Below are 23,799 nucleotides of genomic sequence, written 5' to 3'. Positions count from 1 at the left end.
CACTGACGTCCGTATTATTGGGAAGCTTTATTTTGAAGGTGGCTTCGCCGCGAGTTGGCGACCTATTACCGTAATGCCTAGTATGAACAAAATTAGGGGCGGCTGGTTTGATTGCTACTTTACGAGTGGAGGCTGGCTTGACCGCAGCACAATTTATCACGTGCAAAAAGTAATTATTTCACCTGAATTTCTACTGCACCTGGCAGTCTGGACTGAAGCTTGCAGATTTAAATTTACGCAACATTCACTTTCTTAGCATAAAGCACTGTTGTACTAATCCCTAATTTCAGTCGGATTATGAACTGTTAAACCGTTCATAACAACACAAACAGTCACTGTTCGTCAGAGCTCAGTCAGAGTGAAAGCCCTATTGAGTTCGGAATTCAAGTTCTACACTTGGGACTGTCAAGCGGACGCGTGGTGAAGTGTTGCGCAACCACACGGGAATACAGGGGGGGGGGGTTAACATTAATGTTAATATTAGACGCTCTTCCATTATTCGAATCGTAAACGTTCCTCACCTTTGTCGGTAAAACAAAAGCTGCGCAGAAAGAGCAGGCAATCATTCAGCCCGGCGAACAGCGAGAAGCAGCCACAAAACGGGTTTTCCCTGAAGAAGAGCTCGAACACTGAATGCTCCTGGTGCCTCCCGGCACGCCAGTACGCGTAAGCCATGGTGAATTGATACAGATCGGTCAGCAGCGGTGGCACCCGCTCCAGTATTGACCTCTCGCATGTGGTGCTGCAAGGCGCTGCCATGTTATTCAAACTCTCGTTCCAAGTCCACGGACACCGCCGGGGATTTCTGGGAATTGAACTTCATAGAGTAGCTTCGCATGCTGATTGACTTCAACTTCGACTAATTTTGTGTGTATTTAAACAAATTGGCTGGTTGTCAACCAACAGTTAGAGAACGCTTTCGACAAAATAACCAGTTTGATGGGTATCCACCCTTTCTATTGTATAATTGCTTTTCACGTTTGTCCCGAGGATGTGTATTCACGGTCAATGCCAGCGAGAGCATAGATATGAATAAAGGTATCGGATACAACACGCCCCTTTTGAGGTTTGTCCTGATGGTAACACTAAGCTAGTAGGGGCAACGTCGTCAAAGAATTCCATGTGTGGTTACGGTAAGAAAGCCGAAAGAAAAAGGATGCCGGCACCTTGTGCTGCACACGGTTGCGCACAACGCCGTATAATTCCGACAACGGAACTGAGAGTCGTCTTTTACAGGTCAAAATATTTTTGTGGCCTTTTTTAAATTATGTCCAGTATTGATAGCACACGCTTTGGCATTCACAAAGGAAATCTCATGTAAATTGGTTGAGAAACAAGCAAGTTACGACTAATTTCAATTGCCATGCATTGCCTTTGATGGGAAGTCGCCCCTGCCAACATGGCCGCCAGCAGGCACGTCTCTTTGGAGTCCGACTGAACTGCTACAAATTCACTGGCAAATCGTCTTCTCTTCATATCTGTGAGTGCGATCGTATCTGGTAAATCAACAAGCTCAATACTGTATATGTTTTACACTGTATGCTATTCCTCTGGAGGTGTGTCAAATAAAAGCTGGCTTTCTAACTCGCGCTAGGTGACGCATTTTACTCGGTCGGGCCAGCCTCTACAATTTACACATCCCAGGGTGACAAATGTCTAAAAAAATACCGTTTTTCAAACAAAAGATATTTGGTTTTTTTATTCTGTTTGCTCTCCATCCATCCATCCATTTTCTGAGCTGCTTCTCCTCACTAGGGTCGCGGGCGTGCTGCAGCCTATCCCAGCTATCATCGGGCAGGAGGCGGGGTACACCCTGAACTGGTTGCCAGCCAATCGCAGGGTCTGTTTGCTCTAAAAGTTGGCAATGGGAGTCCACCACTTACTACAGGTCAAAGTTTGCAGATATCTTGCATTACAGAGAAAGTGGATTCAACCCATTCACCAAAAATGCTGCCAACCTTTGGTGAACAGAAAGATTACAAACTGAAATGTTTTAATTACCCTTAAATTCAATTTTGGATTGAGTTTGGACACCCTCAGTGAGAATGAATTAACAATGTGCATGCACCCCAGAAGGTTAGCCAATCACATTGAAACACTCCCCCTCCTCACCCCGATCCAACCAATTACAGCGCTTCCCTCCTCAACTGATGTGAGATTTGTGAGAAACAATGCAGCATGTACTGTATTTGCAACAGCAGACTAAGACCTACAACCATAATGAGATGGCGTATATGAATGTGGAGAAATTTCAATTTTCATTTGACATAGGCAAAAGTACATTATTGTAACAAATTTTTGCTTTGTGTTTGACAATTTAGTGCATTTGTCATAATACCAAGTTAGGTTATTAATTGGGCGTAAGTTGTTTATAGTTCTGTTAGAGACAGCAAAATCTTTTTCAGCTTATCAACAGCATGTTATCACTGTTGACTTTACACAACAACATACTCGTATGTATTGTGTTCATACAGGTTTTGTCCTGGAAGTCACAAACAAAACATGGCACTCTTGAATGAAAATTAACTTTTGTTCGAAAACCGTTCATGTAAGCCAGAATGAGCGCGTTCTTAATAACGTTTATCAGGCAGAAATGAACTAAGTTCAGTTCCCATTCGCCCAAAATATGAACTACCGTAATTTCTCATGTATAATGTGCATTTTTCCCCAAAAAAACCCGTCAAAAATCAATGGTGCGCATTATGCATAGGTACAGGGTCAAATGAAAAAAAAAAAATTTAATTTCACATTTTATAAATGTATGCCGCCATGTAGTGGTTATGAAAAAGCTGTATACTTTCATTCCAATATGCCACCGCCACCTAGAGGTTATGAAAAATGTGTACACTTTCATTCTAGTATGCCAATGTCCCCAAAAGGTTATGAAAAAGGTGTAGCCTACATTTTCATTGCAATATGACAATATGCCTGCATATTTGTACAGTTGTACTCATAAGTTTACATACCTAGGCAGAATCTGTGAAATATTGCTTTCTCATTAAAATAAAATTGAATGTGTTTCGCCTGGTCCTTTATGTTTTCTTTAATTCTTTAAAGTATTGTACCCATCTTACAAATTCTGCCTGGGTAATGAAACATATGAGCACGACCGTGTGTTTTAGAATTTACTAAATAAAAGTAGGGCTGTGAATTTCAAAATAAGAGCAAGCAAATAAAAAGAAAGTATTATGTGTTCAAATAAAGTGCTTAACTTCAGAATATTTCTTTTAAAAAACTAACAAAATACAGATATTTCATGTTTTGATCATATGGGTAGAAGCAAAATCAGTCATTGCAAAAGTGCATTATACATAGGTACAAAGGTTTTCCAGAATTTTGGGGTCAACTTTGGGGGTGCGTATTATACATGGGTGCGCATTATACACGAGAAATTATATTAGTTCATGAACTTTCATTCATTGAAGTCGTTCAGGTACAACACTGCACATAGGTGTGTTTATGTTAGCTGCAGTTTGTTGATTGTGTGCCTCAATTCACTGTAGGCTTACATTTATGTTGCACTTTGTTTGCATAAAAACCAGACTGTTGTGTGCAATATTCTCCACCCAGTCAGTTCTGTTGTATGTTAAACTAAGCTGAGCTAAGCGTTACCTGATGTCTTACCAAATATAGTATATAAGATGCTCGTGTATTCTTCCTAGTAATTTCTCGACAAAGCCTCTTTCCCCGAGGTAAAATAACTTCCGTTTTTTCTTGTATGACTAATCTGCATATAACAATCATGGCTGACAATGTCTATGTACAAACTAGGTACATGGGCTTGCTTTAAATGTGTTGAACATATAGAAACAACTTTCTATTCCTGATGATATTCCTAATGGAGAAGACCCGGTGGAAGCGCTACGAAGCGATGTCTGCCATCTAGTGGTGATTGAATGGTGTTATTATAAGTTAAAACTGATCAGTTATAGTAGAGGAAGCATGTTTACAGTTTCCACAAATTCAATCGAGGGGCCACTCAAAGTATGTGACCCGCGGGCCGCAAGTTGCCCATCCCTGATATACAGTATTGTGCAAAAAAAATGTACTTGCAACTTTATCAAGATCATCATTTAAAGCCGTTTAAAATATTTCTTTATTAGGTACTCCACCTCACTCCTGCATTCCAAAAATCTAAATGTTAGGTTAAATAAATACAGCATAACAAGCCCCAGCTGCTAAATGAAAAACTGCAAGTATAGGATAACTACCAACACCCCCCCAAAATAAAAACATTTAGAGTTCCCTAATGTAATGGTTTAAACCATAAATATAACACAAACTATGATCTCTTAACAGTCTCAATATTTCAACTTCATCTTAAAATATTACCCTTTTTTTTTTCAAATGCACCAGAAGTGCACATGTACTGTACATACATATGGGTCAAAGATTCTGCAATTTCCAGGCTAAACCACTCAACGTACAAAAGTGGTCTCTGTTGACATGGATCACTCCAAAATACTCCCTTCACAGCATTTACTGTACTAGTTTCCTATTTAGACAGGGCTTTGGCATCATTTTATAGTATCTTATGGAGTTTCAGAAAGGCACATATAATTGTGCAATGGAACTTCGATTACAAACTGAATTGGTTCTTGAACAAGGTTTGTAAATTGAACAGAATTTTCTGATAAGAAATAATGTAAAGATGAATAGTCCAATAAAAAAATTTAGCTTCGCCAAAATTCCCTATTTTAGTAAACGTATGCACACTTAGAAGATGATATAAAGCCTTAAAGTACTGTCTATCACATGTTAACAACAACAAACGGAACGGTCCTCATGGGAGTGAATTTGACCTCAGCCTCACACTAAACATTGCTAAGCTAAGGGACTAATACAGCTTTTGTTAATAAACATGTTTTTTTTCTTGACCATTCCAGTAATTAAATGTATTTATTAAAGAGACAGTGCACTGCATATTTTATACCAAGCAAGAACAACGGAGCAGGATTAACTGGGAGTAAAGAAGGAGGAGAGAGCAGTATTTTATTTTTAAACACTCACTCGGGAATGGGAGGGAGTGGGATCAACCTCTGCGAGAGTGGGAGGGAGCGGGAGTCAATATCCACTGTGTCAGACTCTAATGCAGACACGCACCCAAACAGTGTTACGTCCCTCTGGTGTGTTCACAGCCAGTCGTAAATCACCAAACCCCTTCAACAACCAGCTTGGTACAATTATGAAGGATAAAAAATGAAATCCATTTTACTTTGACTTCTTGGCTTAGAGCTTCTTCTCTTGAGAACAAGTCGGCATATACTGTAAGTGCCTCACTTTCTTGCGAATGATAGTCTCAGAACTCTCATCGACAGGCTAGCTGTTTTTTTATTTATCAGAATATTTTTTATTTGCCAAGTATGTCAAAAACAAACAAAGAATTTGTCTCTGGTAGTTGGAGCCGCTCTAGTACGACAATAGACAGCCATTTTGACAAAAATACTTTTGAGACATAAAAACATAAAATCACACTACGGAGAGTAACTTAGCCTCTAGCAATTTAATGGCAATTGTGCAAAATGATGCCAAGTCCTCTAGCAATTACAGCAGTTTGAAATGACAAATAGAACAATAGTCTTGTGCAGTGACCATTGTGAAAATGGCGCAGACTTCAAGAAATGTAGGCAGTTTAAAGTGACTAGTACTCCGATAATCTGGGACAATGTCAATTGTGCAATTGGTGCAGATACTTCCCAAGCACATGAGTGGCCAGTATTGGTCAACAATAGATAGGTTGGCGAGACTACTATAGTGAGTGCACGAGTATAATTGGCCTGACAGAGATGTTACTACAATCTCAAGACAGAATTGGCAGCATGTTACAATGGAATTGTAAGGTAACTGTTTAAGAAGTTACTGGCAAGAGGGAGGAAGCTGTTGAATGTTGTTTGTTCGCTTGTTTTAGTTTGCATTGATCAATAGCGCCTACCCAAGGGAAGGAGGTGCAAGAGGTGGTGACCAGGATGTGGAGGGTCTATGATGATTTTGCATGCTCTTGTCTTAGTTCTGGCAGCGTGCAAGTCCTCAAGGCTGGATAGGGGGGAACGGACAATTTTTTCAGCACTTTTGATTGTCCGTTGCTGTCCGAGTTTGTCCTTTTTTTTAGCAACACCAAACCAGACTGTGATGGGTGAACACAGGACTGATTTGATGACTGCTGTGTAGAACTGCCTCAACAGCTCCCGTGGCAGACCGTGCTTCCTCAGAAGCCGCAGGAAGTACATCCTCTGCTGGGCCTTTTTGAGGATCGATTTGATGTCGGTCTCCCACTTCAGGTCCTGAGGGACTGTAATTCCTAAAAACTTGAAGGTAGAGTGCGCCCATTAATGGGCGCACCACCCGGCACAAAATGGATGAATGAAACGTTAGCACACTGCGTGCGATATGGTTCGGCGATAGGGCAATATTTTTGGTCGGCCTGTGGTTCGTAAATGGAATAGTTAAAACATTGATTCGTTCGTAAATTGGGGTTCTTCTGTAGTCAACCATGGGGGGAGTGCTTTATTCTTAATTGTACGTGGGTGTGAATGGTTGTCTATGTGTGTGCTGTGACTGACTGGCGACCCTAATGAGAGCAAGTGGTATAGAAGATGTATGGATGGATGGAGTTATAGGAATAGGATCAGTAAGTCTAGTGGTGGCCCAAGATGCTTTATGTATACCAAGTTGTTGGCAAAACTCTCAAATGTGTTCTTTCACATGAAATATTTTGATCTTAGACGAGAATACAATTTTGTGTTTTGAAATTAAACTACTATGAACAACCGTGTTCTCTAATTCTTTTTGTCTGTGCAGACACGTAAGTCATTCTGCAGTCCACTCCAAGTACAAGAAAACACTTCCCTGATTGACAGTCCACACATCTCCTTTGATGGAGTGAGAAGGTCCATCTCTGACATGAAGAAGCACCGACAGGGTTTTTGCCACACTTAATGTGCAAACATAACTACTGCAGGTGTTTTCACCTAATTCAATTTAATGTTATATTACTTTTTATGTCTTACAGACTGAAGGACTTACAGTTAAAATAATGTGGGTGTTGTGTCTTCACAGTAAAAAAAATTCAACATCCTGCATGTGGAAAAGTCAACCAAAGGTGAGCTTGCAAAAATAAGTACTGTGCATTTGTCAAGACAAAATATTTGATACAGCTTTTATTATATATTAATAGATCGTGTAGGTGGTTATGGAGTTGTGGCCATTCAGTATAGATGCAAGTAGAAAGCTGAGGCTACTGCAAGCATACTGCAGTGACTCTATGGATGCATTAACATTTAATACAGTGGTTGTCCCACTCTCAGGGGCATGCATTGTATGGCACACAGGAAACAAAACCAGTTTATCCACATTCAGTAAAGTGTCACGTACAAACATAGCTAAAATTGTAGGTACTCTGCTGTTTAAGATTTCTCTAAACTTCAATGAGACTTGTGCCCCTGTCGGCAGGCATTATGTGTCATGGCTATGATGAGCTGGACCCCAAAGCAGTAACAGAGCATATATGACTGATTCAACAGTCTTTATTTACAAAAACGTAAAGTAACAAATAAAACTGTTAAATACAGAAAGCGCTACCAAACCAGTAGGAATTGTTTTTTACCGAAAACTATGGTGCAAGGCAATAAGCAATCAAAAGCACCGCAACAAAAAGTAAACACTAGAAAAACGTGGCTTACAGTGATAGGTCAAAGGAGCAAGGAGTAGTTCGGGGTAAATGAGGCCCCGTGAAGTATTTCTGTCATGAACGCAACAGAGGATAGGACCCAAAAATGCGCGACTCCAAAACAAATGGACTATCAAAAAAGAGAGGTTTAATATACGGGCATAGGTCGGTACACAGGCAGGCAATCCAAACAAGGCAACAGTATCCAAAAACATGCGGCAAAAAGGCGAGGTCGATAATCGGAACAGGGTCTAGTCTTACTGTGAGTCTGTGACGTGGAAACAAGGAATGCTGGAATGCAACGACAAGGTACAATGAACTGGCGACGAGAGAGAATGAGACACGAGGTTAAATACAAGGGGTAATTAGGGTGAACGAGACACAGGTGGTGAAGATGCTCTCAGGAGCAGGTGTGTGTGAATCAGGGGGAAGACAAAAACCGGAACACACACCCATGACAGTACCCCCCCCCCCCCTTAACGGCCGGCCCCAGGTCCCCTGGATGCGCAACGTGGAATTCAAGAATGAGCGAGTCATCCATGATAAATGCAGACGGCCAAATAGACAAAAACATAAACATTCAACATGTCATGCAGGACATCATTGACAAGGTTTTGGAAAACAGCTGGAGCGTTAGTAAGTCCAAAAGGCATTACCAAATACTCATAATGTCCCGTTGGTGTGTTGAATGCTGTTTTCCATTCATCCCCCTCCCTTATCCTGACTAGATGATACGCATTTCTTAAGTCCAGTTTGGTGAAAATCTTTGCTCCCTCCAGGAACTCAAAGGCGGTGGAGATGAGAGGAAGAGGGTAGCTGTTTTTTTTACAGTTATCTTGTTGAGACCCCGGTAATCGATACAGGGTCGCAGGGTCTTGTCCTTTTTGTCCACAAAGAAAAATCCTGCTCCCGCAGGGGATGAAGATGGGCGAATGATCCCGGCTGCCAGTGATTCTTCCACGTACTCCTTCATGGCCTTGTGTTCCGGCCCTGAAAGAGAGAACAACCTCCCTCGTGGGGGTGTGGTTCCAGGCAGCAAGTCAACAGCACAGTCATAAGGTCTGTGGGGTGGAAGGGATTTGGCCTTGGACTTGGAAAAAACGTCTTTAATATCCTGGTAACAGGTGGTGAAGATGCTCTCAGGAGCAGGTGTGTGTGAAACAGGGGGAAGACAAAAACCGGAACACACACCCATGACAATTGCGGTGCATTGGGCGAACTGTATTACTACCGTGTTGGTACTGTGTCCCCGTGTTGCTCAATACAGACACCTGCTGGATCTTAAATATAATTGCAGACAATTTATACAATATTATTTAGGTTACTGTAAAGGCTTCTTCAAGGCCTCTTTATACTCCCGCGGTCGCACGGCCAACAACGCCTGCATTGCATCACGTGACCGACGTATTTCCCCGCGCAGCACCTCTGCGTAGCTTTCCACGCATTTGACAAAAATAGTTGCTGCGCGTCAAACGCCACGGAGATCATCTCTCGTGATTGGTCTGTTTTAGTCACAAGCTCTGATGACATACTCAGCGTTCCCCTTCTCCGTCCGCGCAAGTAAGTTATATTTAAAATATCTTTTGTGTGTCATAACGTAGAAATAAGAGTAAAGTGTTGTGATCGTAAGTGTGATGTTCCTTATGCAGTTGTGTTTGAGGCTGAAAGTTGTAAAATTGTATTATTAAAATTGTTTATTAAAAAAAAAAAAAAAAAAACATTTTTCAAGTGTTTTTGCATTCAAGTGATTATTTTTTGTTTGTTTGTTTTCTAAAACAATTCTCCAGCTTTGGAGAACTCTCTCTCACACAAGGCGCTGATAGGGCTTGTGTGCCTAAAAACTATAGACTGCCAAAAGAGGTTAATATTTACATTAAATATGAAACTAATTAAATGTATAAACTGCAGTGGAACCTCGATAGAACGAACTAATAGGGGCGGGGGCTCATCCGATTTAGCCTATTGTCCGTTGCATTGAAGCATTTTTTTTTAGGACATATGTACCCATATTACTGTATATTATAAAATATTATTGTTTTGTAGTTTTTTTTAGTACAGTACAGTACAAAGTTATTGTAAATAAATATTTGTAAAACATTTAAAATGTTAGAAAGTTGCACATTTTATCCAAACTTACCACGCGGGTGTTCTTGGTTATGGTGACATTGTTGACGTACAGTACTCATCATAGCCGAGTCGCTTTTACGAGCCGTGAGGAATTGTGTGATTCCTACTGTAGATCCAAATGCATTGCCAAAGGTGAACGGCTTGACAAAAAAAAAAAGGTTACTGTACCTGAAATAGCATGCTCCAGACTTGTGTTTTGTATTCCTCAGAGTTAACGCCATGCCGCTCTCTCTCTGCCAGCGTTAGTCTACGCACAGTAGACAATATGCCTACATGGCCACCACGTAGGCACGTCTTTTGGAATTGGATCTAGTCATATATATCAGTGTAACATCAGTCTAAGACTAACTCACTAATTAATTAACTAACGGCGTTTTAAGTGACAAATGGAAACTATTTTCAGACACATTGTCCCGACGGGCGGCACGGTGGTGGACTGGTTAGAGCGTCTGCCTCAGCCTCACAGTTCTGAGGACCGGGGTTCAATCTCCAGCCCCACCTGTGTGGAGTTTGCATGTTCTCCCCGTGCCTGCGTGGGTTTTGTCTGGGTACTACAGTTTCCTCTCACATCCCAAAAACATACGTGGTAGGTTAATTGACAACTCTAAATTGCCCATAGGTGTGAATGTGATTGCGACTGTTTGTTTGTTTGTATGTGCGCTGCGATTGGCTGGGTGCAGTGCAGGGTGCAGTGCAGGGTGTAACCCACTTCCTGCCCGATGATAGCTGGGATAGGCTCCAGCACGCCTGCGACCCTAGTGAGGAGAAGTGGCTCAAAAAATGGATGGATGGAAGTGTTCAATCTCATCGAATGCAATTGACCTATGGGGTCCCTCAAGGGTCAGCTCTTGGACCACTCCTGTTAAGCCTTTATATGCTACCCTTGGGTCAAATTCTTCAGAACTTTAATTTTTACTATCATAGCTATGCAGATGACACACAGTTATATCTAGCAGTGTCTGAGCCAAACCTTTCTTCAATTAAACCACAACAAAATTGAGACAATTGTTTTTGGCAATAAAGAAAAGAGGATTGCTGTTTGTAGATACCCGGAGTCACTCTCTTTAAAAACCAAAGAGCTGGAAGAGCTGGTGACCTGGGTGCGGAGGGTCCGAGAGGATTTTGCATGCCCTTGTCTTAGTTCTGGCAGCGTGCAAGTCCTCAATGGTGGGTAGGGGGGTACCGACAATCCTTTCAGCAGTTTTGATTGTCCGTTGCAGTCGGAGTTTGTCCTTTTTTGTAGCAGCACCGAACCAGACAGTGATGGAAGAACACAGGACTGATTCGATGACCGCTGTGTAGAACTGTCTCAGCAGCTCCGGTGGCAGGCTGTGCTTTCTCAGAAGCCGCAGGAAGTATAAAGGTCTTGACGGTTGACACAAGGCGGCTGGACAACGTGAGGGGCACCTGTGGCGAAGGATGCCTCCTGAAGTCCACGATCATCTCTACAGTCTTGAGCCTGTTCAGCTCCAGGTTGTGTCGGCCGCACCACAGCTCCAGCCGCTCCACTTCCTGTCGATATGCAGACTCGTCACCGTCCTTGATGAGGCCGATGACAGTGGTGTCATTTGCAAACTTCAGGAGTTTGACAGTCGGGTGCGCTGAGGTGCAGTCGTTCGTGTAGAGAGAGAAGAGCAGCGGAGAAAGGGCACAACCTTGGGGCGCCCCAGTGCTGATGCTGCGTGTGGATGAGGTGGCCTCCCCCAGCCTGACCTGCTGTGTCCTGCCCATCAGAAAGCTGTAAATCCACTGGCAGATGGCAGGTGAGACGCTGAGCTGGAGAAGCTTGGATGAAAGGAGTTCAGGGATGATGGTGTTGAACGCTCAGCTGAATTCCACGAACAGGATCCTCGCGTAGGTCCCTGCACTGTCGAGGTGTTCTAGGATGAAGTGCAGTCCCATGTTGACTGCATCATCCGCAGACCTGTTCGCTTGGTAGGCAAACTGCAGGGGGTCCAGCAGGGGACCTGTGACAATCTTGAGGTGGTCCAGCACGAGACGTTCAAAGGACGTCATGACCACAGATGTCAAGGCGACAGGCCTGTAGTCATTTAGACCCGAGATTGCAGGTTTCTTAGGGACTGGAATGATGGTGGAGCGTTTGAAACAGGATGGTACTTCGCACAGTTCCAGAGATCTATTGAAGATCTGTGTGAAGACTGGAGCGAGCTGGTCCGCGCAGACTTTGAGGCAGGATGGGGACACATGGTCTGGGCCTGCCGCTTTGTTAATATTTTGTTGTTTGAAGATGCGTCTCACATCCTGTTCATGGATGGTTAACGCAGAATTCAGAGGTGTGATTGTGGTCGGTGATGTGGCTGGCTGGGTGTGTGTGAAAGTGTCCTTTTCAAATCTGCAGTAGAAGGTATTCAAGTCGTTGGCTAGTGTGCTATTGTTCTCAGCTTGGGGGGATCGTCGCTTGTAATTAGTCAGCGATTGGAATGCATGCCAGACTGATTTAGAGTCGTTAGCGCTAAACTGTTTTTCCAGCTTTGCTGCATAGTTCCTCTTTGCAATGTTAATTTCTTTAGTCAGCTGGTTTCTTGCTCGATTATACAGGGCCCTGTCCCCGCTCTGATATGCGTCCTCCTTAGCTTGGCGAAGCTGCTTAAGTTTAGCAGTGAACCACGGCTTGTTGTTGTTGAATGTGCGAAATGATTTTGTTGGTACACACACATCTTCACAGAAACTGAACCATCGGGTACAGCGTCGCAAAGCCAGGTCTCCGTGAAGCACATGGTGGCGGAACGTCCGAAGTCTTTACTGGTCTTTAACAGAAGATGAAGCTCGTCCATTTTGTTGAGTAGGGAGCGTACATTCGCGAGGTGGAGCGACGGGAACGGCAATCTGTGTCCTCTCTTACAGTTTCACCTGAATGGCGGCTCGCTTCGCTCTGTGGCGCCGTTTCCGTCTCCATGCGCCGAAAACCGCGGACACCGCCCCGGTAAGTAACTCGGGGGGGAAAAACTGAGCAGATTTGCAAAAATTGGTGAAAGAAAGTCCGGAGTAGCCTCCTTGATGGTTAGCAAGTCTATCGTTGTGTAAGTGAGTCGTGTAATGTCTCCAAAGACGAACGAAAAACACAAAAACAAAAACAATACTAGAGAGCGCGTTACCGAGGCGACCACACCATCTTGGCCTTGGCCTTTGAGTCAAGGGCGACATTTCCTTTGAAGTATTTTGTCCTATATGCCCAAATAATTTTTCACAGGATGTATTGTAATTGTCTATTCAGACTGGTGTGCATTCATAAAGAATAGCACAAAAATAATAATTTGACTTTTTTGATTGAAGGAACTTAAGGTTAATGGATTGAACAATTACAATTATAAAGAAATGACAACATATAGGAACATCTCAATAAATATATTTATTTCAGCACTCATACATTACATAGATTCATTAAACATTTGTAAAAATACTTTCCAGAGGGAAATCTTTACCTAATTTCTACATTAAAAATGATGTTGTTTCTTGATTGTTTGTTACATAATATTCTAGTTTCTAGGGATGGTGAATTTTGGTTTAGTTTGCTGTAAGCTGTAACCATCAAAATAATACATATATATATATATATATATATATATATATATTTATGAACTAATGTCACTCTGACTGTGTGTCGTGAATCCCTGTAATATATATGTAAAATTTTGAATGAAACTCCCTCAATAAATAAAGCTTTTGACATTATTCTAATTTAATGATGTACCTGTCAATGCAAAAAAAAAATAATAATAATAATAATAAGAAGAATCATCTTTTATTGTCATGAACATGCATGCATGCACACGAAATTTGTTCTCTGCATTTAACCCATCACAGTGAACACATACACATGTTAGTGGAACACACTGGAGCAGGGGGCACCTGAAGCGCCCGGGGAGCATTTCGGGGTATCAGTGTCTTGCTCAAGGACACCACAGCCGTGAGTCCGGGGGATGTTGGCGGATGGTCCAGTCGGGGTTTTGAACCTAGGTCCCCCATGGTGGCAGGCGATGATCTTAACCATTGAGGCCATGGAGAAAGACTTCCGGACGGCTTCGAGGAAATTCTGGTCCACCATCCGGCGTCTCAGGAGGGGGAAGCAGTGCACCATCAACACTGTGTATAGTGGGGATGGGGCGCTGCTGACCTCGACTCAGGACGTTGTGAGCCAGTGGGGAGAATACTACGAAGACCTCCTCAATTCCACCGACACGCCTTCCCATGAAGAAGCAGATCTGGGTTCTCTGAGGCGGCCTCTCCTATCTCTGGGGTTGAGGTCACCGAGGTGGTTAAAAAGCTCCTCGGTGGCAAGGCCCCGGGGGTGGATGAGATTCGCCCAGAGTTTCTAAAGGCTCTGGATGTGGTGGGGCTGTCCTGGTTGACACGCCTCTACAACATCGCGTGGACATCAGGGACAGTGCCTCTGGATTGGCAGACTGGGCTGGTGGTCCCCCTTTTTAAGAAGGGGGACCGGAGGGTGTGTTCCAACTACAGGGGGAGCACACTCCTCAACCTCCCTGGTAAGGTCTTGAAGGTGATATAGGGTTTTAGGTGTAACAGGTCTGGGGGTGAACCAGGGTGTGATGCAGAAAAGCTCCCAGCAGGGTGCATGTTTATCCGGTAGGGAACAGATGTCGGAGAAGACAATGGCTGCGGGGGGTTGCTGTAAACATGAAAAGCAAGACTGTGGAGACGGCGTCTGGAGCCAACAGCAAATGGCCATCATTCTGCAGAACAATGAGGACGTCAGTGGGCGTTGGACCAATCAGACAACACCGATTCCGTGCTTCCTCTTTGAAACATTGTATAAGTCTGGGGGAGAATCAGACTGCTCTATCTGCTTTGGACTACTCTATCTGCTAAGGCTAAGATGGGGGTAGCTGCGGATCCAGAGCTCTGACGCATGTATAGACTCCTCTGTCAGGAATAAATTGGTTGGTTTTTAACACGTTGTTATAATCGTAGTTCTTTCACGAAAACGAACACGCTAGGAACCGCGAGAGTTAATAGGTGATTTTAAACACAGGTTCCTTCAAATGGCGACCCCGACGTGATCTTGAAAGGACATCAGATAAAATGACAGAAGTGGACAGGAATTCAGTTGGACTGCAAATCTCCCCGGTGCACCGAAATAAAAAAAGGTGAGTGGAAACCTGATTGATTAAATAACGAATTCTGCATATTGGAAATTGTGAAATTTGGTAGACTTGTGGTACAGTTGTGTTATTGTCAATAGTTACTAGGACATTGTGTTGTTGTGTTAATCGGAAGTCATGGTAACGAGGTTCCTGATAAACCAGGATAATAGAAATCCTGGGAGAAAGTAGGGTAACGAGGTACCTGCTTGTCCCGTCGTAGACTGACTTGAAATCGGACACGGTTTCAAATTGTGACATTTCGGTAGCCGTTGGGGATTTTGGGACCCCCAAAAAAACAATTTAGAATAAGATGAGTGTGCCACCAAAACCCTGGGGTGGGAACTGGACAGTTGAGTGTAGAGGTAATGAATGTGATATGTATCGGAGTGATTACCAGAAGTCATTGGAGGATTTGTGGATTGAAATAGGTCAGTTGTTGGCTGGCATTGAAAGAAAGAAGCATCATTTAGAAGTGTGTGGGCAATGTGGAAAAAGGAAAAGAAGATACAAAGGCAGAAATGTACGTTGTTTCATGTAGCAGATGAGTTTCAGAAGGAAGAAAGAGAGGTTCATCATGGGGTGACAGCATTCGTGGCCTCAGCAGCGTTAACAATGTCACCATTACGTCAGCGACGCCTGATGACGACCCTCACCCAACCCCATATTGTATTCCTCCTCTCGGGGAACAATATGGCTGACAGTGTTTCCAGTTCTGGCGAACCACACACCTGCCAAGATCAAGTCATGCGGGATTTGAAGGCCCGCCCCGATTTGTCCTCAGCTCCTTTTTCAGGTGGTCGGGTGTTATTCACAGACGGCTGCTGCTGGAGACATACCTCGGGACCGCTACATGCGGGGGCTGCCGTCGTTGAGGCCCTGACCCCAGGTGACCCAAATTCTGACTTCCACACGCTTTGGTCCACAAATGATTTTGTGAAACCCTCCGCTCAAGCTGCAGAACTGCTGGCCATGTTGAGGGCATTGGAGATATCCCAAGGTCAGAGTGTTACTATTTATTCTGATTCGGCATATGTGGTAGGATGCTTGTTTGTTGATTTGGCTGCATGGAGACGACAGGGTTTTGTTACGTCCACTGGAGAACTAGTGGCCCACGCAGAGATGATTCAACGACTGTGCGAGGCTATTGATAGGCCAGTGGAGGTGGCTGTGGTCAAGTGTCCAGGACATGTGAAAGCGGGCACACTGGTAGAATGGAATGGCGCAGCTGATGCTGCGGCGAAGAAAATAGCAGGCTATCGGAAGGGTGCTGAAGGTAACTATGTTGTTAAACAGGATCAGTTGATTGACTTTCTCCCTGCAGTAACAGTTGATGTAATGCGCAACCTCCAAGAGGCGGCGCCAGTGGAAGACAAACGTAAGTGGCAAAAGACAGGTGCTGAGTATGACGACAGGGAGAAGCTGTGGTTTGGCCCGGCGAGAGGCCTTACAATACTGGTGTTACCTGCAGGTAAGTTCATGCGGTTAATTGTTGAGGAAGTGCATGCCCCGACACATGAGAGTTGTGTGTCAATGCTGAACAAGCTGCGCTTTTGGTGGCACCCTGATCTTCTGCGTAAGGTAAAAGAGTTTTGTGTTTCTTGTGATATATGTCGGAATTTCAGTGTTGGCCCTACAACGAAGAGGGAACTGCAACACACTGAGATGGGCCGATGCCCAAGTGATGTAGTGGTTATGGACTTTACTGATATGTTATTCAAAGTCCAAGGAAAAAGGTACCTGTTAATGATTGGCATCCTTTTTCTGGATGGCCCGAAGCCTATCCTTGTGCAAAAGAGGACGCGTCGTCCGTTACCAAAGCGCTGGTTAACCATTATATCCCGACACATGGGTTTCACGAGTAATCAGATCAGACAATGGTATCCATTTTACGGCTAATTCGTTGGCCACGGTCAAATGTATACTGGGGCTCAAACACAAATTTGGCTCAGTCTACCATCCTCAGTCCCAAGCCCATGTGGAAAGGATGAACCGCACGGTCAAACAAAGGCTGGAAAAAATGTGTGCACACACAGGGCTTAATTGGCTCCATGCCCTGCCCCTTGTTTTGTTCTCCATCAGGCAAGCTATTAACCGCTGAACAGGGTTCACCCCTTTTGAACTCCTGACCGGCCGCTTGATGCCTGGTCCAGACTCTGCTTCGCTCCAGCCGGACATGGAACCACCAAAGGACTAGAAGCCCTTTTGGGAGCAACTGTCATCTCTTGTGTCCTCGCTTTGTGTTTCAGATCCCTCTGTTGCAGACATCCACGTCAGTGACCCCTCCCTTCCATCTCACGTGTATTTGAAAGTGCTCCAAAGGAAGTGGTCTGAACCACGCTGGACTGGTCCGTTTGAGGTGTCAGCTCGGACATCTCACGTTGTGCGTCTCTTTGGAAAGGGGGACAAGTGTCACAAACGCCCTGCGCAGGCCTCTATTGTAAAGTAAAATAATAATAATAAATAAATAAATAAATAAAAAACATTGAGCCTCTCGTGCCTGGTGACTTTCTGCTGTATTGTGTATGCTGGACGTTTTTTGAGCGCTGGTATTCGCTGAAGTCATTTTTTATCTGGTCTACCTGGTTTTGTTTGTTTTTATTCATTTTTATTTCTTTCATCTTTGTGTGGGTGTGTATAGATAGTGTTTTGGTGTTAAATTAGTCATTTAACAAAAGGGGATAATATGTACATCATGTATGTCTGGTCGAAGAAGGTCATAATCATGACTCTGGTGATCTCCCTGATTATAGTTACAGGAATCTATTTTGGAATGCCTTCAAAACAAGAAGAACGAGTGGAAAAGAGGGCTGTGAAGCCAACAGGGGCCCTAGAGTTGAACTACATGCTGGGGGAAAGGACGGTATACTAATTTGATTTGTGTAAGGTGCTAAATTGTGTACACTGGGGCAATCCGGCAGGGCACGACATTTACTTGTGCGCTTTGAGTACGGGACATGGAGGAGCTAACCAGTACCCGGTGAACCATAGGTTCAAAGCGAACCACCAGGTGGATTTGTGTTACAGCTGGAAGCAGGTGATTATCCACTCGAAACCGGGATACTGGGAGCCGACGAATGATAGAAATTGGCGGTGGAAGGACAGGATCAAACTGGAAAAAGGTAGTATGCACCCGGTAACCCGTGGGGAGCGACATCCCGTACTGTTGAGCTTGTATGATATAACTAGCCCCCTGTGGAAAGAGTGGGGCAAACCAGTGGCAACCTTTACGGTCTTAACCTTGGGGCCGACCCCCGAGGACAAATTATTATTAATTGGCTACGACCGACAAAAAGTTGATCTAGTCCGATAATGAGAACATATGCTAAAGTACCAGTATCAAAAAACGCAGATCCAGTGGTTTTTAGAACCTCTAAAGCAATGGGATATGACCTAAATAATGACTTGGTCCAGGGGGCGGTAAACCATCGTGTGGTCATCTGTGGTACTCTTTCTAGGCATGAAACCATACTGTTGCTCGCAAATACTCACATCTGTCCTGAGTCTAGCCTCCACTACTCTTTCCCATAACTTCATTGTGTGGATCCTCAACTTTATTGCTCCATAGTTCCCACAGCTCTGCACACTTTTCCTCCCTTCCTCAGGCATCTTCTCACGTGCAAGAATTTGATTGAACAAGCTGGTCAAAAACTCCACAGCCACCTCTCCTAGATGCTTCCATACCTCCACAGGAATGTCATCAGGACCAACTGCCTTTCCATTTTTCATCCTCTTTAATGCCTTTCTAACTTCCCCCTTACTAATCATTGCCACTTCCTGGTCCACCACACTTGCCTCTTCTACTCTCCCTTCTTTCTCATTTTCCTCATTCCTCAACTCCTCGAAGTATTCTTTCCATCTGGCTAACACACTGCTGGCACCAGTCAACATATTTCCATCTCTATCCTTAATCACCCTAACCTGCTACACATCCTTCCCATCGCTATCCCTCTGTCTGGCCAGCCTGTATAGATCCTTTTCTCCTTCTTTAGTGTCCAACCTGCCATACATGTCACCATATGCTTCTTGTTTGGCCTTTGCCATCTCTACCTTTGCCCTATGTTGCATCTCAATGTATTCCTTTCGCCTCTCCTCGGTCCTCTCAGTGTCCCACTTCTTCTTAGCTAACCTTTTTCCTTGTATGATTTCCTGTACTGTGAGGTTCCACCACCAAGTCTCCTTCTCTCCTTTCCTGCCAGAAGATACGCAAAGTAATCTCCGGCCTGCCTCTCTAATCACTTTGACTGCAGTGGTCCAGTCTTCTGGAAGCTCCTCCTGTCCACCGAGAGCCTGTCTCAACTCTTCCCGAAAAGCTGCACAACACTCAGCTTCCACCACATGGTTCTATGCTCTTCCTTTGTCGTCCTAATCTTCCTCGCCACCACCAGAGTAATTTTACACACCACCATCCAATGCTGTCTAGCCAAACTCTCCCCTACCACAACCTTACAGTCGGTAACCTCCTTCAGATTACATTGTCTGCACAAGATGTAATCCACATCTTGTAGGTCACCCTATGTTCTTGCCTCTTCTGGAAAAAAGTGTTCACTACAGCCATTTGCATTCTTTTTGCAAAGTCTACCACCATCTGTCCCTCCAAGTTCCTTTCCTGGATGCCGTACTTACCCATCATTTCTTCATCACCCCTATTTCCTTCACCAACATGTCCATTACAATCTGCACCAATCACGACTCTCTCTCTGTCTGGGATGCTCAGAACTACTTCGTCTAGCTCCTCCTTCCAGAATTTTTCTGTCACCTCTAGGTCGCATCCTACCTGTGGGGCCTAGCCACTAATCATACCCTCAATTTCAGGTTTCAGCCTCATCACTTGATCTGATACTCTTTTCACCTCCAAGACATTCTTAGCCAACTCTTCTTTTAAAATAACCCCGACTCCATTTCTCTTCCCATCTACACAATGGTAAAATAATTTAAACCCTGCCCCTAAACTTCTAGCCTTACTCCTTTTCCACCTGGTCTCCTGGATACACAATATATCAACCTTTCTCCTAATCATCATGTCAACCAATTCCCGAGATTTTCCTGTCATAGTCCCAACATTCAAAGTCCCCACATTCCGTTCTAGGCTCTGTGGTTTCCTCTTCTCTTTCTGCCGATGAACCCGTTTTCCACCTCTTCTTCTTCGACTTCGACCCACAGTAGCTGAATTTCCAACGGCACCCTGCAGGTTGACAGCGCCGGTGGCGGACGTTGTTAACCGATCCGATCCGGTATGGATTTTATACATGTACATCGGTTGCACATGATTAAAATGTGTTTAAATTGACATAATTTACCCCTCTTCTCCTAAAAAAAATGTTTTGTCTGTGTGTGTCCTCTCCTGTGAATTAAAATAATAAATTCAGTAATCAAAAATGAATCAATGTTTTTGATATCCTCTTTGATATGCTGATGTGCTTCTATTTGAATTCAAAAGATTTATAACAAATACCACACATACAACATTAAGGCATGAACCTTTATCTCACAGGGCTGCGTGTAGGTTACTGTATGAACACATTTGTTATGAGTTCTAAAAATTACATGGTATTAACCTTGTGGGGTCATCATAGTCAGCCACGTCCTCCCATCACCCCTGAGAGAACAGCGTCACCCATGATCGCAGCGATTCTCTCCTCGAGCGGGGTGAGGCCCTCCGCGTCGGTTCTACCGCCTTTTTTTTGTCCACACTTTGGCGGTGGGCAGCTGTCCTCCGCTTCACATCCACCTTAATGTCTGACCACTTCTTTTTTTAGTTCAGCGTGTGCGCGCTATTCTGTCTCCACAGCATTGACAGCCGCACACGCGTTGTCCCATTCACTCCTCTTTCGCGTGTTATTAACGCCGTATGACAGCGTGCCAAAGAGGATTTTCTTGCGTATCTCCACTTCATTGAGCAACTTCACATTCAGAAAAAATATTTTTATTCATTACCTTGCTCATTTTCCTTTTTTTCTGATCATGCAGAGATCGGCATCTCAGGTGCAGGGTTCATTTAAATATGATTTACATATTCAAATGTGGGCGTGGACAGGGAGGAGTCAGCTACTCCAACATGTGCGCTCATTTCCACGTTGATTGGAATGTACGAAGCAAATGTGCTTGGATTCATGAGTACGCATAATATTTGTATTTTTGGGCGTACAACGTTTTCTGGATTTGAGCGTACGCCATGTTTTAGGAGGAAATCCAGTCTTTGTACATGAGGCCCCTGGTCCTCAGAATTGTCCTCAAGGCCTTTGAGGGGAAGGACCCCTATGGCCAATATCAGCTGCTGCCCCTGAACGGGGACGTGGAGACCATGGGCGCGCTCGCTCCACTGAACGACGCCTCTCTATCCTCTCTAAATTTATTTCATTTGCTCTGTTTAGATTAGGTTTTATTGAGTATTGTAGTGAAATAGGCTGCATCTATAGGGGTATATGCGGACTTTGTACCAATCCGTTGTGGTGAAGAAGGAGCTAAGCCGAAAGGCAAAGCTCTCGATTTACCAGTCGATCTACGTTCCTACCCTCACCTATGGTCACGAGCTGTGGGTCATGACCGAAAGAACAAGATCCCGGATACAAGCTGCCGAAATGAGTTTCCTCCGCAGGGTGTCCGGGCTCTCCCTTAGAGATAGGGTGAGAAGGTCGGTCATCCGGGAGGATCTCAGAGTAGAGCCGCTGCTCCTCCACATCGAGAGGAGCCAGATGAGGTGGCTGGGGCATCTGATTCGGATGCCTCCCGGACGCCTCCCTGGTGAGGTGTTCCGGGCACGTCCCACCGGGAGGAGACCCCGGGGACGTGTTTGTTTTCTACAGTAACATTCACCTTGTTAGCGAGGCTTACAGCCTAACTTATACACACTGTAATTTATATTTTTCTCTGTATTGTCATTGGGTAATGTTGAATTCATCCAACGTGAGTTATTTTGAGATCAAGGGGCGGAACTTATTTCAACTGACGCGACTTTGTCACAGGGGATGGAACATGAGAATGCCTGAGCAGATGCCGGAGGGAAGCAGTTTCACCAAACGTTTTGAGCTTTTTGTACATTCTATCAGAGTAAACAACCCATTTTCGCTGGATGTTTGTACACACTGGATGCACAAGAGGTAATTACATTTATCTGGTTATGTTTAACAATGACTCTCCATTTTGTGACAGTAGTGAAGAAGGAACCAATCATTTTTAGTTCTTTATTTATAACTAGGCTTTATACGATCAGGATTTTTGGGGCCGATCACCGATCCGCAAGTTGAAAAAAATGATAACCGATCACCGCTCCGATCACAAGATGGAGCAGTCTATTTACATGGTTTGTTCATTTATTGTATATACTTGTGTACTGTATGACTTGTTCATTTATTGTATATACTTGTGTACTGTAGTACTGAGGACTGTAATTTTCAAAATTATTCTCTAGCATTTTAGACAAAAGTTGACCTCTAGGGGGCATTCAAGGATTGGCCACTGACAAGTTTAGTTCAAATCAACATAATAATGGGTGCTAACTTACTGTAATTAAATTAATTTAACAAATACTGTTAATGACATGCTTACGGGTGTTATCCAGAGTTTGCGTCTGTTTGACTTTTCCTTTGTTTTTTTTCCCCCACGCTGCGTTGCTCGAACGCGGCATGCTCCTCCTTGTGTACATTCTTCAGGTGACCGATGAAATTTGTTGTGTTGAAGTATTTAGATGACGTTCCCCAAAAATCAAAAGAATCTATCAGAAAGTGTCACCGAGTGGCCAATTATTGTAATAAAAAGTGTAAAACGAATCAGTCAACCGCCCACACTAAAACAACAACTGAAGTCATAACAACAGTCTCCAGACATTTCAGCACAAGAGCCTTGAAAAACCCAGAAGAAGAAGACACAAAAATGTACAGGGAGATGCCGTTCATCTCAAGAATACTACAAACTCATTCCAGAGGAAAAGGCAGCCCTCCATGAGTCCCGTAAAGCGGAGACTCCCGGAGGGTCTGATCAGTAATGGCTGGAAAGGCGCCGGTCATCCTAGAGGGTATCTACGGAAGAGGGGATACTCTCTATGTTGATGTAGATTGAGTGGCCTACTTGGTAGATACAGGAGCAGAGGTCTCCATGACCCGCCGAAGCCCGGAAAAGATGGGACACCTGGATGTGATTGCTGCAGATGGGTCCACAGCTATGATGCCGTTTGGCATTTAGAGAGGGCTCATTTGGGTTATCGGACCACACAATTTATTGACCTTTAAGGATTCAGAAGACTTACAAAAACCAAGAGATAAGCGCCAATCCGTGGAAAAGCACTTAAGAAAGCTAAAATCAAGACTGGTCCGAGTCAGACCTTCAAAATGCTATGAGTGATACAAACCAGTAAATGTACCCGCTGTCAATATCCAGCAGGTCCAAGACAGCGACCTATCCCCAGCAGGCAATGAAAAAGATGTTAGTGACCCATTACACGAATGATTGTGGGGACCTGGGTCCAAAATACACACAGATAATCAGCGGAGTTGTACATCTAAGACAGTACCCCCTCAACCCTGGAGCTGTGGAAGAAATGGACATGATTGTGAAAGAACTGTTGACGCTTAATATCTTGAGGAGCGTAACACCATTACCAACATCCCTATTCAGGCTGTGCTGAAACCTGAACCAGTAGGGGGAGGCTGGAGACCAGTTATCAACTTTAAACTCTTAACTGCCAGGCGGTGGCTAATCGAGCAAGTCTCATCAATCCTCAAGCGTCATTAAAAACTAAAAAATACAAATACAAATCATGCATTTACTTAGCAAAAGGATTCTTTTCACTGAGACTGGCCAAAACAAACACAAGGGAAGACGGTCTTTACCCATAAAGGGAAAGTGTATGTATGGCAGAGGTTGCCACAAGGATACAAAAATTCA

The 23,799-nt window shown here is 44.0% G+C and overlaps 1 protein-coding gene and 1 long non-coding RNA gene across 7 annotated transcripts in view; one reads left to right on the top strand and one right to left on the bottom strand.

Annotated features, from left to right (window-relative positions):
- The window catches only part of naprt (nicotinate phosphoribosyltransferase), a 28,839-nt gene extending 27,847 nt beyond the window's left edge, over positions 1-992 (bottom strand). For 3 of the 5 annotated variants that reach the window (XR_009789402.1, XM_061779724.1, XM_061779726.1), the window contains exon 1: positions 522-713. Coding sequence is in view for 4 of the 5 variants with exons in the window: in XM_061779724.1 (XP_061635708.1) it covers positions 522-566 (45 nt within the window). In the remaining variant the exon portion in view is untranslated. Of the gene's footprint in view, positions 1-521 lie in introns of all 5 variants that reach the window. The other 2 variants (XM_061779725.1, XM_061779727.1) reach the window with 2 other exon arrangements.
- Positions 993-7,075: 6,083 nt separating this feature from the next.
- Positions 7,076-17,339, top strand: LOC133480946 (uncharacterized). 2 transcript variants are annotated; one of them, XR_009789404.1, is made up of 4 exons: positions 7,076-7,099; positions 12,480-12,737; positions 14,808-14,922; positions 17,166-17,339. It is a non-coding gene; the product is annotated as an uncharacterized LOC133480946 (long non-coding RNA). The 2 variants fall into 2 exon arrangements; XR_009789403.1 differs by lacking the exon at positions 7,076-7,099 and having other exon boundaries at positions 12,133-12,737.
- The last annotated feature ends 6,460 nt before the right edge of the window (positions 17,340-23,799 follow it).

This window comes from Phyllopteryx taeniolatus, chromosome 7 (assembly GCF_024500385.1).
Source record: "Phyllopteryx taeniolatus isolate TA_2022b chromosome 7, UOR_Ptae_1.2, whole genome shotgun sequence".
NCBI classification, from domain to species: Eukaryota; Metazoa; Chordata; class Actinopteri; order Syngnathiformes; family Syngnathidae; genus Phyllopteryx; species Phyllopteryx taeniolatus.
The sequence above is the reverse complement of the archived record's forward strand: the minus strand, read 5'-3'. Positions and strand labels throughout refer to the sequence as shown.